This window comes from Austrofundulus limnaeus, unplaced genomic scaffold (assembly GCF_001266775.1).
Source record: "Austrofundulus limnaeus strain Quisiro unplaced genomic scaffold, Austrofundulus_limnaeus-1.0 Scaffold316, whole genome shotgun sequence".
In the NCBI taxonomy this organism is placed as follows: domain Eukaryota; kingdom Metazoa; phylum Chordata; class Actinopteri; order Cyprinodontiformes; family Rivulidae; genus Austrofundulus; species Austrofundulus limnaeus.
Window position 1 is genome coordinate 466,902 of NW_013952718.1, and position 17,132 is coordinate 484,033.

The window sequence follows — 17,132 nt, forward strand, 5'->3', positions numbered from 1 at the left end:
GATTTGTCTCGTTCAGACTGTCATAAAAAATCGGATATGAGTCAGATGGGTCAAAAAAATCGGATTTGGGTCAGATTTGCCTGCAGTGTGAACGTAGCCTTACTCTTTAGCTAGCTTTTTAGCCTTTAGCCATTGTTTGCTTGTTTTGTCTTTTGCTCATGTTTTAGTTTTAGCTTCTTCAGCAAACATCATAGCCTGGCCCTTGCCTTCCTATGCAGCTCCACTCAATTCTAGTTTCCCTTCTCTGCTCCGTCTGGGACTTCTATCATTGACAAGGATTTCGCTGGCAGATTTTTAGCCGGGCCAATCAGAGRASAGGATGTCAATTTCCTGCGCAGTGTCTGCTTGTAGTTTATTTTACCTGGGCCAATCAGCAATCAGAAGGCAGAGTTTTGAACGACGTCAATTTTCTGCGCAGTGTCTGCTAGTTATTTTAGCATACAGCAGTGGAGGAAGTGAATGAAGCCAGTCCGTGTTGATAAGGCTTCCAAATTAAAATAAATTTGTCTGACAAAGCAGCAGCTCTCATTTACAGTCGTCTCGTTTGGCTCGGTATAATTCTCCTCTCAGTAGGGTTGTTTACAGCACACGCGATTTCCGTTTAGCTTCTTAGCTTAGCCTCCTTCACAGCGACRGACGTCGCAGCCAACTGATCCAATCATTTTAAACTTCAGCAGAGGCCACGCCTCCTGCAAGAAACGCTTCTCTATTCAGCAAGTCCAGACCCTTGTACGAAGTAGTGACGGGATAAATGGCTCTCTGAAGGGATCCAGATCTTGGGGAGCCGTTTGTTTCATAGAGCCGTTCAAAAGAGCCGTTCAATTTTGAAGGTATTACGTCATCACGTAGGGAAATAAGTCATCACGTAGTCGTACGTAATGACGTAATCCCGTCACATGGGTGGAACCATGGCTGTGTCCAAAACGGCAGGCCGAGTCCTCCGAAGGCCGAATTTGTCGGCCGCATACGTCACAGCGACGCGACGAAGGACGTCCCAAACCGAAGACTCCTCCGATGCGGCCGACAAATGCGTCCTTCCTTTTCCCCGATTTGAAGGACAGGTCTGATGAATCCTTCCCGGCCCACCATATCCCATAATGCATTGCGGCCCGACCGGAGATTTTTTTTAAGCTAATAATGGCGGACAAAGCGAGAGAAAAGAATACGTTTTACATAAAAATATGGCGATATAAAAATGAAATTTTTTAGCGGTTGTAATTCTAATACTTAATCGTTTGTGTAGATGTGTTTTTAAATATTATTTTTGTCATAAAAAACGCGAAATAAACATGCACCTACAGCGGGTCAATTAATTCTTCAAATGTTACCTTTAAGTTAATTTTACTGTTTTGTTTTATTAATAATGCTAATATATTGATATTTTTCTATTTTTGATCTATTTTTGCTCCTCTTTAGCATCGTCATGGTTGTTAGGTGACATGACGTACGTCTGGGTGGAGGGGAGGCTAGAACGTCCAGATTCACAGCCTCTTTTTTTCCGGTCTTCCAAAGACCCGGCCCACCTCGACAGGGTAGTCTGGATCCTCCGGAAGACCCAGCCTGTCATTTTGGACACAGCCCACAACTCCATCTGTTTTCCGTGAAAAAGCATAGCGGGAGTGATATAAATATGAAAAAAATAAAGATTATATGAGAAATAAAACTACAAATGGCTCGTTACTGCCCACGATTCGGCTCCTATCGTTCGTTGTAAAGCGCCGTTCAAAAGACTCGGATCGTTCATGAACGTCAAATCTCTTGTACGAAGCAAAGTAAAGGACAGGGTCTGGTTTAAACCAGGCTACAAACATCAGTATTCATACTAGGGTTGGGCATAATCGTATCGTGTGCAATTAATCGTCAGAAAAACATTAATCGATTACTTTTTGGCACTTGACAWTWAATAMGATTAATGCCACCAGGCAGAGTCCRGTCAGAGCTCCTCTCTGCTTCAAACATGAGGAACATTAAAATAAAGTTCTGTAATTTATATATCCATCAACACAATTTAAAATYTGATGYACAGTTTAACCTGAAGTCTGTAATTTTGACACAGTTTGGAACAGATTTTTATGAWGAGCAAATCTTTCCCACTAAATTAGTCATGCGACAAGGACATAAGGGTGTCCAGGGACTCCAGAGGATTAATCGTCAAATTAATCGTTATCGGCTAAATACCACAATTAATCGTGATTATTTTTTGCCAATCTTGCCCAACCCTAATTCATGCAGAATTTTCATAGAAATTAAAATGTCTCTGGTTTGTGTTTGGAATCTGTTGTCACTCTGGATGAAAGTTGTTTTAACCAATTTAAAGACAAAAGCAGCTTACTTTTTAGTAACTTCAATGAAACATAAATTATATTTGTGTTCCTGCAGAAAAGCACGGTTATGGTTACACAAAATCACGTTGACTTGTTACACTTCTCGTCTATGAACTGATTTACATTGGCTCCTAAATAAGAACTAACGTGTGTTTATTAAATAATATGGAATGTATCTTTTTAGTTGTCGTTGTTTCAAATACGGGACAATTCCTTATTAACGAGACAGTTTTGTGGCTGACTCTGTAGCAAGCAGACTAAACACGTAGCCTACCTGTCAAAGCTTTTACTTGTTACATATTTACAAGTTGGACATTTATTACCTTTCGGGTTTACAAACTGCCTGAAGTTCAGCTCAACAAATGAAAACTCATGCTGTCAGGAAACTTGCTGCTTTGTTCGACCTGCATGCCATGCTAAATCACGGGAGCAGCCATGTTTTTTTAGAGAGAGACACTACGGAAGCCCGCGAGGCTAGGTTGCCAGAGAGGCAGTTTAAATGAATGTTTTATTATTATTATTATTATTATTATTATTATTATTATTATTATTATTATTATTATTATTATTATTATTATTATTGTGTTAATGTAAAAGGTGTAAGTTTTTATTACTGAGCACGCGCGCAGGAGAGAGGAGGTGTCTGGCTAGTTATATATCTGGCAACAGAGGTAAGTCTGCTTGTCAAAGCAGAGGGCTGTTWGGGCAAGCCAGTTTATCATATAAACATTGGGCTGTTCAGGACAAACCTTCAAAAAAACTTCACAGACAAAATAAACATCTCAGCGATGACCATTTCAGATTATCTCAAACCCCACATAATACWGATTACAGTTTTCTCGTGTAATGATCTTTCAGATGTAGATATCCAAAAGTATTTTCTTCTTATCTAAAAATACATATTGTGAACAGTGAAAATAATACTTATACTATGAAAATCTCACATCTAAAAAATTTTTCAGTCTTAAGTTACCATTTAAATGTCTTAGATGGAATAATATCTTTGATATTATTCAGGAATAAAAACATTTTAATTAATAAAAATATCAAGAAGGAGATCCAGCATTTATAGAACAAGTTAATAGTAATTCCACACATCTAAAATCAGTATACTGGTGAGGGCTGCATGATATCAGGAAAACKYGTGATGTGCAACAACAATGCTTAATATTGCAATGATGACATTGCGCTAAATAAATAAATGTGTGAAGTGTTGATGTCTTTCTGTTCTGCTCAAAGCAACAAACAAACCAAAAAACTTAATACATCMTTTCCAACATGACTGTTTCATTTTTAAAAAGTCCAATACAGTTTGTTTGACTATTGTGCAGCCCTAATACTGGCTAAAAACAATGTAACTACGAGTGAGAGGCGATCAGTTTAAATAATATCTGACTCAATCCTCACAAATGAGAGTTTTTCATGGTAAGAAATGTATTTTTCAGATGTTTATGTGTTTAAAATGAAAACCCAAAACATGAATGGGAAAAGTKATGTTATTCATCCAGGAATGGTGGCATTTGAGAAATGTTGATTGCGAACTGGAAGACAGATTATGTATAAAATGCATCTTTTCATGGAATGACTGTTTATGGAAACCTGAAATTAAAATGTAATAATAAGTGTTATTTTAGATATCTTCAGTTTAACTTGACTTGTAAGAATTAGGCGAACCTTTGCTTTTTTTAAAAAAAAAAAGTAGGATTGTGTTTGATTATATGTTACAACTGTCTGCCATACAGAGTACTTGGGCGTCAATTAAATGATCATGTGACTTAAAATGATCCATCTTTCAACAATGAGCTGTCCTGATTTCCCCTCAGCAAATGTGGGGGCAAAACATATGTTTGCTTTCATCAGTGATAATTTAATATCACCTTAATGAAGAAACAGAAATCTGGTTTTATGGTGTTTGGAAATTTAAATATCCTAACAAAAGGAGACTAAAGCAGATCAGACTCTTATTTGCTTGTTTCATTCATTTTAACCTTCTGATTATATGTTTTATTCATAACTGGTTGATAGACAGTTTTATTTGTCAAAAAAGACAGTTTCATGAATTAGGCCTAATGATTATGAAAATAAWTTATTTGAACTTTTCATTTGACAAAATAACCAGACGACAAATTCACTTGTTTCAGCAAAATGACTAATTTGAAACTCTTTTTGTGGTAAACTAGAAACACAATTTCAATTTGAGATGCAAAAAAGTTTCATATTAAATTTAAAATGCTTACATTTCAGCTCAGTGTGTGTTTCGAATAAATGCAGTTGGAGGTTTTATTTTTTCAATGCAGTGTGTTCTTTATAATAATTTTGCACAAAGTTGAAAGTCAGGACATCTCCACAAAGCATCAACCTCTCACTGCCCAAGAATTTGCACATGGGCCTCTTTCAAAATAACTCACCAACCAACCTGGAAAATTCACCAGAGACCATGTCAAGAAYGCCCAAGAGTCGACACAATTGTTTGACAAAAATATCTGATGGTGAATTTTTGTTGAAAATGGGTAAAAAAAAAGAAGTTGTTGACAAATGGCGCTGCAGTTCAATGTTATTTCATGGAGTAATTTATAAACCTAAGACCAGAAGTCAATCTTTTTTGCTGCAGCCGTTGGTTTTGAATCCTGGAACTTAAATAAACAGTGCTGCAGCAATTAGCCTTTCTATATTTTTTTTCCATCCTGTAGTTCTCAATTTTAGTTCTTGAAAAAGTCTCACAATATGCCAGAGCATCAAACCCACAGCAAAGCATGGCAGCAGCAGAATCATGCTATGTGAGGGAAAAACATCATTTCATTCAAATTCAAATATTTTATTGATCACAGAGGGAAATTAGGTGTTGTAACTCATTAAACTTATTTGGTGATGGCTGTGGGCAGGAAAGATCTTCTATATTCTGTTTGACAACAAAACTGAAGAAGCCTCCGACTGAAGACACTCTGTTTTTCTATGACAGTCTGATGAAGAGGATGGTCAGGGTTGTCCACAATGTTCTTGATTTTATGTAAAATCCTTTTTTGCACCATCATCTCCAGAGATTAGTCATCCCCAGAACAGAACCAGCCTTCTTTATCAGGTTGTTTATCCTTTTTAGGTCCCTGGCTCTGATGCTGCTGCCCCAACAGATGACGGCAGAAGAGATGACGCTCTCAACAACAGACTTATAGAAGATCTGCAGCACAAACAACAAACAAAATGTTTGTGGATTAAATAAAGGCTAAGAAAACATGTTGCAGTCTTTTAGACCAGTGGTCCCCAAACTTTTTATCCTCTGACCCACAAAATATCCATGGCAAAAACTTGTGACCCCAAATATTACTGGTCCGAGTACACGAACTTCATTAATAACCCTAAAAACACAGGCTTTCTGACAATCTAAACAGCTTGTACACAAATATAAATACTTATTTTTACTTATTTTGTGTTTTTGTAATAGTGATAGGGAAAATATTACATCAGCAATTATTTTATTASCCTTTAAATTGATTTCTGGAGATTATCCAAGGTGCTTCATGACCCATAATTGGGTCCCAAGCCCAACTTTGGGAACCAAAGTGCAGTGGTTCCCAAACTTTTCAGCTTTTGACCCACAAAATAACAGTAGCAGAGACCTGTGCCCCCAACTATTTTTGTATGATAAACATCAGGTCAACTAAACACGGACATAGTAACAATGTTTTTTATACTACATTTATCCATTTTAAATACACTAACCTCACTCCTTTGTAACAACTAAGACAAAAATGTAATTAATTCAGGAAATCTTTTCAAGACCCCACCTTGATGTTTCGGGACCCCACTTTGGGTCCCGACCCCAACTTTGGGAAACACTGTTTTAGAYGACTGAAGATGTTTAATCATTATTGAATCAGCAGCCATTCACTTTCGTTGTACAGACGTGCAATGAAAATAAAGACTATTCTATTCTATTCTATTCTATTCTATTCTATTCTATTCTATTCTGTAGATACTCCTAAAGCAGGTTTTGTGTTGGTTTCTGTTGAGTTTAACTTGTTTATCTTTACAATTCTTAATAATAATAAAATTCAGTGTTTTCTGTTTTATTATAAATAAATATACGTTTTTATTTTATTCTTATTCTCTTTTTACTGTTTAGTTTTAATGTGACTTGTCTGTGTTTTTATTCTCAAAGAGAATTGCACCTCAGATGTTKCCATGTTAGTGAAAATAAAAAATCAGATTTTTTTTCTTATGTTTTGTTATTTATTAGTTTTTAGCTGGAMAATAAAGCAACTTCATCTTAGCCAGCCACTGTTTGATTGAAAACGTTAAATTAGCTCTATATTAAATAAAATGAAACTTTTTCAGATGGTCTTTTTATTAGATATAGCCTATTATAAAGTGTGCAGCTTTAAAAGAAAAAGGAAATTAAACCCTGACCTCTTGATATTTCAGCTTCAGTTTTTCAGACCCATCCTTAAAAAAAGGATATTTGTGATCAGTATTATAATCTCATCCCACTCTTGTTCACTGATTTGGTTCCAGTTCCCTTAAAGCGGGATGCAGATTGGGGGATTTGACTCTGCTGTGTGCCCATTTGCGCACAGACCTGAACATCTGGATGGGGGCGCTGTGACAATGAGTGCCCAGAGTAGCGTGGCGCTATACATCTGACACAGGAGAATTATAGAGTTAACAGTATTTGGCATGACAGGGAGAGGGAGCGGGGAGCCGTGAGTGCAGTCTCATCCTGTTTGGCAATCACTGTGCGCAGCGCCTGGAGGCCCCGGAGGGCTCACCTGCCCGGAGTCTATGGCACACACATACACGCACGCACACACGCACACACACAGAAGACAGCTGGATTAAACCTCCAGCACCTGGCTTCCACAGTCTTTTTATTTTATTTTTTAATTATCTATAGCTGCTGGGCTGGGCAAGAGAGGGGATCGCTTCCACGACACCCCCCCCCGCGGTGAGTGACTGGTGGGTGGGGCTCAGACAGACAGTCGGGTCGGCTGGGGACGCTCCGCTGTGCGCGCGGCGCGTGCACGGGCTCACATCCTCTTCATCCTGCAAAAGTAATCCAATTACTTAACTACTTTTTTTTAGAGTTACATTGATCAACTCGTTCCCGCCAAAAATTCTTTCACTTTAGCGATAAAAAAAAAAAAACGCATTTTCGGGGGCGCGCGCAGGTGTGGGGCGGGGTGGGGGTATTTTTAAAACTTTGCAGATTTTGTTATCTGCAGGAGATAACATGCATCAACCTGTGATAAGACTAGGCTAATGATGGGAACTAGTAGATAATCACAAAGTAGCCTATTGATCCTGGAAGTGGCTGTTCCTTTCTTTACAACGGGTCTATTGAGCAAATAATAATCTTTCCTTTATCAATCATCCATCTGTCAGACCAACCAGTGGCTGGGATCTTGATCTGTCTGCAACCCCTGAGGATTATTAAAAAAAAAGAAAGGAAAAGAAAACTCCGCGCTTTGCTCCTGTTATATGGAAGTCTATTTCTGCCACGTTGAAGAAAGAAAACCCCTCAAAGGCGTAATTACTATACTATCTTAAAACTATTACTTATCTTCTCAGAATTATACACAATCAAAAAAAACCTGATGCATTACGATAGCTCCTAAATATGAGATGTCATAGTTATGACTTTATACCACAAAATTTAACTGTGTATGTTATATTTATGAAGTCACATATTTCAATCAGTTATGATTTAATATCTCATAGATGAGACGTGGCATCTTATTTGTGACTTAACAGTTTGGAAATTGCAACTTTGTATCATGTTCATAACTTAGAACCATAAAATTGTCAGCCTAATAGCATAATTGCCTAAGTCATTTTTGGCCAAATATGACTTAAGTAATTATGCTAATAACAAAATGACGACTCAGCAACTCCTGAATAACATCTTCAATTTATAGCTTGCATTTTCACCTTATGTGTCTCATCATTGTACATTAGAATGATTTAATGATACCCAGCATCGAATAAATGACTTAGCATCTCATAAATATGACATAATAACTTATTATGATTTGACATTTCATAATTATGACCTAATATCTTCAAAATATAACGTACCATTCTATAAATAGTGCTTAACATTACATAATGGGATTGCTGAGGAGGAGTGGTTAGGGGGAGTTGTCCCAAAACCAGAAGGTCACCGGTTCAATCCCCCAATTCCAGCTGTCTCAGTCGTTGTGTCCTTGGGCAAGACACTTCACCTGCCTTGCCTATGGTGGTCAGAGGGTCTGGTGGTGCCAGTGCATGGCAGGCCCACCTCTGTCAGTGTGCCCCAGGGCAGCTGTGGCTACAGTGTAGCTTACCACCATCAGTGTGTGAATGTGTGAGTTAATGTAAGTGTAAAGAGCTTTGGGGTCCGGGGGGACTTGATAAAACACTGTAAGTTCAGTCCATTTGCCATTTGCTAGGGATGCACTATATATCGGCACTAATATTGATATCAGTTGATATTGGTCATTTTTTAAAAAAATATTGGTATCGGTCCAGTATGTAAAACTAGGCTGATATTAATTATCCAATACTGATTTCACACTTTTTAGCTTTATGTTTCTGTTTTGGGAGTGGAGAGGGTTGGTTGAGCAGCATCTGTTTGATCATAATAGTGAAATTGATGCTGAACAACCAGGAATACTTGAAGAAGGGAGCCATGTCAGAGGTATGATTGTTTATTTATGGTATCAAAAAAAGACCCAAGTGTGTTTGTGCATATATGTATAATATAATTTTTCTGTTTGTGTAATATCAGTAAATATCGGTTATCGGCCATAACAGCAATAATTATCGGATATCGATATCGGCTGAAATTTTCATATTGATACATCCATACCATTTACCGTAATTAGGACTAAGTACCTCATCGTATAATTATAACATAGTATCTAAATATTGCTCAATATTACTGAAAATGTAACTATGGCCTAACATCTCAATGATGACAAAATTTCTCAAGCATTTCCATTTGAAGTGACACATAATTGTGACCCATCATTTCGAAAAATTTGGTCAAAATGATCTAACTACATTTTCAGATTCTGGGCTTTAAAAGCTACAATTTGATACCTGGATCATTCCGATATCATAAGCGTGTCCATAGATATGACTCAATTTGTCTTGTTGGTTACGATAATACATTACTGTTTAGTCTGAATCCTAATTTTACATACATTTATTGAGTAATTTTTGATGTTAATATAAAGAGTAAACCTCAAATATTATTTTTTATATTAAGATTAGTTGGAAAGAAACAAAGACATTGCTAGCTCACAGGGGTAAAAAATTTTAAGGCGTTTTTCCTCAAAAACAGGTTTTCTGTTGCTACTGCTAAAAAATGCTTCAAAAAAATTTTAGGATTATATTTCAGACAGTTCATTCAAATGATACATTTGGCATTAATTCATTATATTTTGACAAAATGCAATTTTTGCACACCTTTAAATCAAAACCCTATATCTGCCTATTTCTCCACATTCCAYTTTTGGACTTAATCCTCATTTCGATGTGATGGGTCACAATTATGACTTAGAATCATGAAATGTTGAATCAGCATATCATAAAACCCAACGTGTATATTTTAATATAAATATGGACTAATATCTTATAAAGATGACCTAATAGTTCATAAATTTGTCTGAGCATGTTATAATTATGGCCCAAAAATGACTGTGCATTCTGTAACAATGACTTATCTTCCAATGATGAGATAGTAATGATCAGATCAGCTCTGTCATATTTATAAGATACTTGTGCTAAGATACTGAGTATTTCTTTAATGAAAGTGACGGAAACGGGCTTCCATATCTGTCCCCCCCCCCTCTCCTCCTCGATAGCTCTGAGCTCCTGTCCTCGCCTGCATGTGGGTCTGTGAGCTGGTTCTCTCAGCCTACAGTGAATGACTGACTGACTGTCTGTGGCGAGGCGGAGGGAGACAYTACACCGCTCCTTCTGCTTCTTCCTCCGCTGCTGCGTCGCTCCAGCGCTGAAGACGACTTCCAGCCGAGGGGGTGAGTTTACTTCGAACAAGTCCGGTCGCCTCGCGCAGCTGTTCGGACTCAGCCGGTGGGACGGCTCGGTGTCTGGTTGTTCTGCTCCTGCACGGTGTGTGCGGTGTTTGCTGCCCGAATTTAGACGAGTTTAGGTGTAGTCTCTAGGTGGAAGATATATATTAATATTATTTTTTTTTTTGAAGTGGGGGGTAATCTGTTAACTTTAAGGGGGATGGGCACATGATGATGGGACAGACCAAACTTTAACCACTTCACACTTCTTCAGCGCTGGCTGCCTGCTTCTCCTCTTCCCCCCTTTTCTCTCTTTTTCGACCAATGACTTCGTAAATTCTCGCCTCATCTTTCTCCCGCATTCCTAACTTTAACCCCCACCCCCCCCCACCCTCTCCGTGTCTCTCCACCAGTGGTCTTCTTTTTAAGCCGAGTCTTTGCGTCAGAAAATCGGGTCCTCTCGCCATGCCGCCAATCCGTCCCTCCGTCTCGCCCCCCAGCCGCAGCTCATTTTGTGTCCCGGGATGACCTGTTGATGTCGGCTAAAGATGGAGTGCCAAGAGCCGATGTAGACCCCAGTATTCTCCTCTCGGTTTAAAACAAATGCGTTATAGACATTCAGAATGAGAGTTCAGCCAAAAGTTGTCCCGTGTGTGTGTGTCTGGCCGAGACCGCTCATTTCGTGGAGATGTTATAAATAATTTATTGTAAGCGACATCTTGGAGAGAGGAACGACGACCCCGCAGCTAGCTGCCATTCTGGCCGGCGGAGGAGGAGGAGGGTATTTCAGCGTGGACGGACATCACGTCTCCACGTTTTCTCCACTGATTTTTCTGCTCATTTTAATGGCGTTTCGGGCAAGTTTAACACATCCGAGGACGAGGCGAGCGCCCCTCTCCTCTCCTTTTATTTTGTCCCCCTCTTCCTGTTGAACTCGGCCCGGGCCAAGCCGCGCCGAGCAACTCCCAAATCCCTACCGGGGGGCATCGAGGCTGGCACTCGGCGGGGGCACCGAGCGCTATCCGGCCGCCCCGACTGCCCTCCTTTCCCCCGCTGCCGGATTCGTTCTCCTCTCGCCGAGGTGACTTGCCAGCGAGACATCGACTCTGCTAGACTTTCATGTGAGATTCATTGATGTATAATTAATGTAAGTGAAAATACGTCTTTTTTTTTTTTTAAGTTTCAGCCTCGGTGGTGTTGAAGCAGGGAAGCTATGAGCCACATTGTGCTGCTCGCCTATCGTGTCCGTGAATGCGGCATTTTCAGCCGTCCGTAAACTTGCCCCAAGAGTTTACTTCCCGTCATGTAAAGCGCATTTGATACCTTCTTGTATCCATCAAAAATATTTTTACAAAGTTAGCTTTAGCTTTAGCCTGCTGTTCGCTAACACAGGCCACCTTAAACCCCACTAAACCAGGAAACAGATTTTGATWAGACAGTGATAAAGATGAAGTTCAGATTGTTGCCAACAAGCTGACTGCAAAGACAGTTACACACATGCACAGAGGCTGCCACACACAGTTGAACATTAAATCAAAGCATGTACTGGTGGGGGTGGGGGTGGGGGGGGGCACATGTTCACTGCAGGGCAAAGGTCAAGTGGTTTGAATTAACTCCCCCTTTATGTGTCTTGGAAGTTTTTGTGACCTCCGACCTGTGAGGAGGCAAGGGTGGCTRGTAGGATGTTGCAGGGAGCTGACATCAGTGCTGCTCAGTGTTTTAAAATGAAATTAATCATGCCGTCTAGTTGGGTGGAAGGAAAAAAAAAGGCTATATGTTTTGCAGCATGGTGTGTGAGCTGTRCATGTGAGTCTTTTTGCCATCAGGTAAGGTAAGGAGGTTATTTTGCAGCTTCATCTTTACCCTAAGAACTCTCAGCCTATTGTGCTGCACGTATTTACACCTGGACACAAAGCAGATGTTTACTATTGATTCTTGAGAAGTCCCTCTGGGACTGAGACCAGTCATTAAAAATCCAGATGTTAGGGGATAGTCAGTGTGTGTCATGGATTTCTAGAACCCAGATCTGTTTCCAGTAAATACTGCTGCAGATGTTAACTGACAAAAGTGTGGATTTGTTTAATTGTTCTGTGACATCGGTACACTTCGGGGTAGGGCTGCCACAAACGATTATTTTTATAATCGATTAATCACCGATTATTTTTTTCGATTAGTCAACTAATCGGATCATACATTAACTGAATATAAACCATACAGCTTATCGTGACAGAATGCAGCTGCTATTATACTATAACCATGGTTAGATTTTAGCTATATGCTAACTAAAAATAATTGCTGTGGAAGGCAAGTTCTGCTCTGCAGATATTGCACAGGTTTCTCTTTCATTTTCTTAAAATGATCCCACACTTTTGAGCTCCGTTGCTGGTTAGCCTTGATACCAGAGCCTGTCTGTATAATGTCTTGTGACGTCCACGGCCTACCTCAGTTACCACTACTGTGCATGTGTGTCAAGGACAGAAAGGCAGATGTGGCAGTGGAAGGTGTCAAAGCAGTTTGGAGAGAAAAACAAAGTAAAGAACAAAAAAAAGAAAATGATTAATCGATTATTAAATTAGTCATCAATTATTTTAATAATCAATTAGTCGTCGACTAATCGTGGCAGCCCTACTTCGGGGTAGGGTTGGGCAATATTGGCAAAAAAATTAATCACGATTAATTGGGGCATTTAGCCGATAACGATTAAATTGACAATTAATCCCTTGGAGTCCCTGGACACCCTCATGTCCTAGTCACATGACCAATTTAGTGGGAAAGATTTGCTCTTCATAAAATCTGTTCCAAATTGTGTCAAAATTACAGACTTCAGGCTATACATCAAATTATAAATTGTGTTGATAAATACAGTACAGGACTTTTTAAAAAAATGTTCGTCATATTTGAAGCAGAGAGGAGTGGACTCTGCCTGGTGGCATTAATCATATTATCGTCAAGTGCTAAAAAAATAATCGATTAATGTTTTTCTGATGATTAATTGCACACAATATGATTATGCCCAACCCTACTTCGGGGGGAAATGTGTTGCATTCACACCTGATACATTTGGTCCGTTTGAAACGGACCACAGTTTGTTTACCCCCGTTGGTTCGGACCTTTTATGCAGGTGTGACTRCACTCATGTGAACCCTGGTGCAGATCAAACAACTGGACTGAGACCCATTTTTGGGGTGGTCTCGGTCCACTTCCAAATGAACTCTGGTGTGGTTTGCTTCTGGTGTGCATACAGACGGGCCTYGAACYGAACCAACAGGAAACATGCCTTTTTGGACTTCATGAGTCACCATTGCTAAGCAAAATTAGCCTTCAGTGTTGCTAAAGCTAACACTGTGATAAAAAAAATGAGCCATCGTGGGTCAGAGAACGCAGAGCATCTTTTCTCCCTTAGGTTGCAGCACCATCTTTTTTCTGGTTCTGTGCTCTGCCCCCGCCCCCCTTTATGATTTCTGTCCATTGGAAGCAATAACCATCACCTGCATGGCTTTATAAATTATAGTCTATTTGCAAAATGCACTGGTATAGGGTTTATTTCAAAGAAACATTGTTACAACAAAGAAATAATGTACCAAACACTAATTTCATTACTTTTTGTGCTAATTGTATATACTAACTGTAAAACCACATTAATGTGTCACGACCCACATAGCAAAGTTTGTTGGCCCAGTTCTGGTACACACAATGTACTGACACTCGGCTCAGATACCTCAGAAGGACCTTTTGCACTGCAAGACCTGGCCCTGGTTGGCTTGGGTCAACCATCCCAGCTGTTATGGCCCAGTTCCACCCCAATTTTTATAACACCAAGACCTGTGGTTCTATCCAGGCCGGTCTGCTTGGCCCAATTTGACGTCAACTAATGCTGCTCATTAGTTCTGCGAGTAGGGGAGGGGGTTACGTCACACGTGAATCGTTTGCAGTGACTGTAACATTTAAAAACTTTTTTTTACACAGTTAAACTGATCAGCAGCAGTAGCATGCTACCAACAACAACAAGCTAACAACAAGCTATCATCAGCTTATCATTTTCTGTCGTCCTGCCCTCTTGTCTGAAGCGTCGTACTGCTGGATAGTCCAATACAGTCTTTGGTAGTTTTCCTTTGAGTTTTGTTCAGTCCGTTATTGCTGTATCACAAATGAAATAAGATTTGCATGTATTTACTGTCATATYGCCCACATCGAGATGGCCCTTTACTCAATGCAAACATAACCGGGACTGGGGTAGAATAAGGCCGGGTCAACTGTAGTCGGGGTGGGCCAGACCTTACAATGCAAAAATGCCTAAAGTCTAATGGCCCAGATGTTGTTTGCCAGAGGTGGTACACGCATGGGCTAACACACTACATTAACCAAACCAGAACCGGGCCAGTTGTGTGACAGATTTCGGCCACATAAACCCAGTGTTGTAAAAAGTACATCAAAGTGATAATTGAGTAAAGCATAAGTATCTTATCATGAAATTACTTTGGTAAAAGTTAAAGTCTCCTCTAAGAATATTACTTGAGTATAAGTCTTAAACTGATTTTTTTTTTTGTATTTAAGTATCAAAAGTACATTTCTGACATAAAATGTACATAAGTATTAAAAGTATTGAGTAAAAATGAGCGGTTAGATTTTCCAATATCTAACAGCTAAGAGGTGACCTCTCCAAAAAATATTTTTTCTAAAGGCATGCAGCTATGATGTAGTGTGTACAAACTAATACTGTATGTGTCAGTGTGTATATATTTATAATTCTCATCCAGCTTCAATTAACCCAGAATGTACAGGATAGTATTTTCTTTAACAATAACAAGCCGGAATGAAACAAAAGTAACAACATTCTACTTCTTACATTTTTGGAGTAGTATTTAAGGAGTAGAAAGTACAGATAATTGTATAAAAATGTAAAGAGTAGAATTAAAAAGTCATCTGAAAAAATAATTACTCAAGCAAAGCACAGATAACCAAAACTTCTACTTAAGTACAGTAACAAAGTATTTGTACTTAGTTACTACACAACTCTACACAATCCAAACCACAACTGGGCCAGTTGTGGCATGCCAGCTTAAAAACAGTACCATCGTTGCCAGACCTGGCCCATATGCAGCTGATAAACCACTTACCAAGCCAGCAGTGTCATCTTGACACCAGATCTGGTCCACGCAGTCTGCTACATGGAGACAAACCATAACATCCACTTTGCAACAGTATAATAAAATATAAAATATAGTTTTATTTGGATATGTTGCTTGAAATCCCAATTTAATCATCTATCTTTGATCTTGATTGCTGCTGTGCTATCCAGAACTGGCTTTTTAGTTTATTGTTTTCACAGCTTCTCATATAATTGTTACTCACGGGAAAAACAGATGTCTTGGGGACAAGTTGAACTACTCTTTTCATTGAGTTTCCTTTGACAGCCTCCATAAATACTGTTAACCCAGAGTCACATTTAGCTGTGTAGATAAATAGCAGTACAGCATTGCAAAATGGTTAAAAATGAAAAGAAAACTTAAGGAAATGGGTGGCTGTCTAGTTATGAGTAGACAGCTTAATGATTTTTTTTTCCACAGCCCCCGAAACACCCCCTCCCTCCAGCTCCTTTCCGGCTGTACCGTGCTTACAATAATTAATTACTGTAAACTTGAAAATTAATTTAATAAAATGCTGATGGCCCTCTATTCTCAGTGCTGTCCTTACGTAGGCGTAAAGCAGTAGATCAGGACTGCTTTAGTCCACTTTTTTTTTCTTCTGTTATTTTTTTTCTTTCAGCATTTATTTTTCTGCTGGGGAAGCTTTGCTGAGCAGGCATGCCAGAGCACTCTGCCTCACATTCATACCTGGAAACTTCCCAATTACAACCACTATCTTCAGTCGTTAGCCAAGGTGCAGCTCCCTCTGAAGGAGTTAAAGGAAAATATCTTTGTAATGTTCATAGTTTGAGACATTTTTCACCAAGTATTAAGTTCTGGWTTTGTTCATCTCAGATTGTCAGAGCCTGTCTTATGTTAGCTTTACAGACAGTTTTCTGCATTTAGGCTACGGGGTGCTCTATGTAATGAAAGGTTTGCAACCTGAGTCGTCATCTTTTACTTTCAGAATTTGTTTAGATTAYGTTAAAAGCAGATTGCCACTCTGCAAAATGCTGCAGTGACTCTGGTTATGCCGAAACCTGAATCTCTGCCTCTTACCACTTTTGGAGTGTTTCTGTAAGGAGAGAGCTCTACAAATACTTTTGTGTTTTGAGGGAGCAGTAGATTTACTTCTAATGCTTCCCTCCTGTCTTCTAAAAGCTATAAAAACTATGTGGAGTGCCTGTTAAAGTTGGCTACATTTGCCCTGTTGCATGTTATACCATCAGATGGAGGAAAGTGAGGCATTTAAAAAAATCCTTATTTTTGATTTGTTTAATCTCTATAAATTTCCAGTGCACTTTGAAWATTTCACATTAACTGTCTCAGTTTTGGTGGTTGGAAATGTTTTCCTCTCAGCCACATTTTGCTGACTGGATTGTGTTTAACAAGCATTTTTGTKTGAAATATTCTTTAGAAAATGCTCTCAAACATCTAGATGAATTAGTTGACTTCATAAACTGACTTCATAAACCGCTGTGACGAAACTGCGGAGAAGACACGTCATCGTGGAGAGCCATTAACCAATATGCAAACTAGATACCGCATAGCGGTAACATAATGACCCCCGCACGCACAAATGCATCAGAACTAAGAAGTCTTTATTCCTAATAAATGTCATGCTACTAGGTGCATCCCAAAATTGTAGTGGTTTGGTTGGGGGGACTTTTGGG

The 17,132-nt window shown here is 39.2% G+C and overlaps 2 protein-coding genes across 5 annotated transcripts in view; one reads left to right on the forward strand and one right to left on the reverse strand.

Annotated features, from left to right (window-relative positions):
• The window catches only part of trmt1 (tRNA methyltransferase 1), a 17,860-nt gene extending 15,090 nt beyond the window's left edge, over positions 1-2,770 (reverse strand). For 2 of the 3 annotated variants that reach the window (XM_014022047.1, XM_014022045.1), the window contains exon 1: positions 876-974. In XM_014022047.1, the coding sequence (XP_013877501.1) occupies positions 876-966 (91 nt within the window). In that variant the 5' untranslated portion in view covers positions 967-974. Of the gene's footprint in view, positions 1-875; positions 975-2,647 lie in introns of those variants that run through there. The other variant, XM_014022046.1, reaches the window with a different exon arrangement.
• A 4,153-nt stretch (positions 2,771-6,923) lies between these two features.
• Positions 6,924-17,132, forward strand: part of nacc1b (nucleus accumbens associated 1, BEN and BTB (POZ) domain containing b) — a 23,749-nt gene continuing 13,540 nt past the window's right edge. Inside the window, exons 1-2 of one of the 2 annotated variants that reach the window (XM_014022064.1) lie at positions 6,924-7,263; positions 10,166-10,339. The gene's annotated coding sequence lies outside the window, so the exon portion shown is untranslated. Of the gene's footprint in view, positions 7,264-10,165; positions 10,340-10,397; positions 10,434-17,132 lie in introns of those variants that run through there. The other variant, XM_014022065.1, reaches the window with a different exon arrangement.